Here is a 2,189-nt window from a genome sequence, read left to right as displayed (position 1 = left end):
TACAGTCATTCCTTTTCCAGCTGTTGAGACCACCTGTTTGTGAACTTTTTTGAGTAATTTAGTTTTCTAAACAAAAAGTTCGAAGTTCCGATTTGCTGTTTTGAGCGCTTCAAAGCAGTCATCTTCAGTGCCTGTCATCCTTCTCCACTTTTGTACACTTCTTTTTCTGTACAGTCGACTTGACTGTGAAACCTGATAAGGTCATTCATCCTCCTCCTCATCCGGCATAAAAGGGTGTCAAAGTTCAGAAACGACTCTTGAGCGCTCTCAACACTGTCACTGTCAAAACTTTCCACTGCCTGGCTAGCTGGTTGATAAGCCTGATAAGCTCTGCTACTAATCGTCACCACCAGATCACTTCACTTCAGCGCTAAATAAAGCTCCACTATCACTAGGCAACTTTTGGCTGGCTGACTGACTCTGAAGTTGTTGTTGTTGCTGTTGCTGCTGATTACCACTGCTCGACTTTCGCTCACTTCAAGTCGCCCTATCTTCTTTTTCCCTTATTTAGGTGGCGTGTTTGGCGATTAGTGGCTTCTGCCAGGCAACTTCACCAGCACTTGGCTGATTGTACGACGTCACTTTGGCAACCACCACCACAAGAAGAAGAAAAAGCTGTCAGACGTTTGCTGACAAGACTCTCTCTCCTACTCCACTCGACAAGTCAACCCGACTCTGCGCATTTCATTAAAAGCCAACTTCGAAACCAGCCACCTTCACACCACAATGACCCTCTCGAAGACGATCACCCTTGCCAGCGGCACGCAGATGCCCCTGGTCGGCCTGGGCACCTGGAAGTCGGCCCCGGGCGCCGTCTACGAGGCGGTGAAGGCCGCCCTCGACATTGGCTACCGGCACATTGACTGCGCCTTTGGTAAGTGCTATTTGAAGAACTGCTATTTCGAAGTTGACCGCAATTTCTATTTCTCCCTTTCTCTCTCTGCAGCCTACGGCAACGAAGCAGAGGTGGGCAAGGCCCTCTCAGAGGCGCTCTCCTCCGGCAAGGTCCGCCGCGAAGAGCTCTTCATCACCTCGAAGCTGTGGAACACCTACCACAAGCGCGAACGAGTGCCGCTCTGTCTGGAGAAGACGCTGGCCGCTCTTCAGCTGGACTACGTCGACCTCTACCTAATTCACTGGCCACTCGGCTACCAGGAGGGCGACGTCACCTTTCCCCGAAATGAGAAGGGCGAGGTGCTCGTCTCTGAGATCGACTACCTCGAGACCTGGGCGGGCATGGAGGACGTGCACGCGGCGGGCAAGGCGAAGAACATCGGCCTCTCCAACTTCAACTCGGAGCAGATCACCGCCGTGCTGAAGGAGGCGAAGGGGGTGAAGCCGGTGGTCAACCAGGTGGAGTGCCACCCCTATCTCAACCAGCGTCGGCTGATTGACTTCTGCCGCAGCAAGGACATCGTCGTCACCGGTAAGATGATGATCTCTGGTGTTTGGGTTCTATTTTGCTAACCCTTTGTTCTTCTTTACCACAGCCTACAGCCCGCTGGGCTCGCCGGACCGTCCCTGGGCCAAGCCCGGCGACCCCAGCCTCCTCGACGAGCCTCGCCTGAAGGCGATCGCCGAGAAGCACGGCAAGTCCGTCGCCCANAGCCTCCTCGACGAGCCTCGCCTGAAGGCGATCGCCGAGAAGCACGGCAAGTCCGCCGCCCAGGTGCTGATTCGCTTTCAGGTGCAGCGCGGCGTGGTGGTCATCCCCAAGTCGGTCACTCCGGCGCGCATCGCCGCAAACATCGCCGTCTTTGACTTTGAGCTGACCCCCGAAGAGATGGCCACCATCGAGGCCTTTGACAAGCCCAACGGCACCGGTCGGCTGATCAACCTGGCCGCCAACGGGCCGAACGTCACCGGCCACAAGTACTACCCCTTTGCGATTCCCTTCTAGATTCCCCGATGTTTGGGGTTCTATTTTAACTGCTTGATTTTACACCCCTTTTTACTTTGTTAGTCTTGCATTGATTAAGCTGATGACGGTGATGATGATGATGATGTGTACCTTTTTATTCCTCCGGTGTGAAGGCAAATGTGTGCAATGAATTTAAACCGTAAAGAATTTTTATACTGATGATAAATTGAAAACACTGACTTTAATTTTATTTTGGTGGAAAGTTGGGGAAAAAGTGTCTAGCAAAACCGGTTCGCGTTATCTTCTTTTACTTGCGCTCACTTGATGA

The 2,189-nt window shown here is 52.8% G+C and overlaps 1 protein-coding gene across 1 annotated transcript; it reads left to right on the top strand.

Annotated features, from left to right (window-relative positions):
• Positions 1-726: 726 nt before the first annotated feature.
• Positions 727-1,900, top strand: LOC108355665 (aldose reductase-like). Its single transcript, XM_017606814.1, has 4 exons — positions 727-874; positions 947-1,426; positions 1,491-1,570; positions 1,634-1,900. The coding sequence occupies exons 1-4, from the start codon at positions 727-729 to the stop codon at positions 1,898-1,900; spliced, it is 975 nt and encodes a 324-aa protein (XP_017462303.1).
• The last annotated feature ends 289 nt before the right edge of the window (positions 1,901-2,189 follow it).

The sequence above is a fragment of the Rhagoletis zephyria genome, unplaced genomic scaffold (genome assembly GCF_001687245.7).
Source record: "Rhagoletis zephyria isolate East Lansing unplaced genomic scaffold, Rhagoletis_zephyria_1.1 Rzeph_scaffold_48281, whole genome shotgun sequence".
In the NCBI taxonomy this organism is placed as follows: Eukaryota; Metazoa; Arthropoda; class Insecta; order Diptera; family Tephritidae; genus Rhagoletis; species Rhagoletis zephyria.
This window is presented reverse-complemented; position numbering and strand designations above follow the sequence as displayed.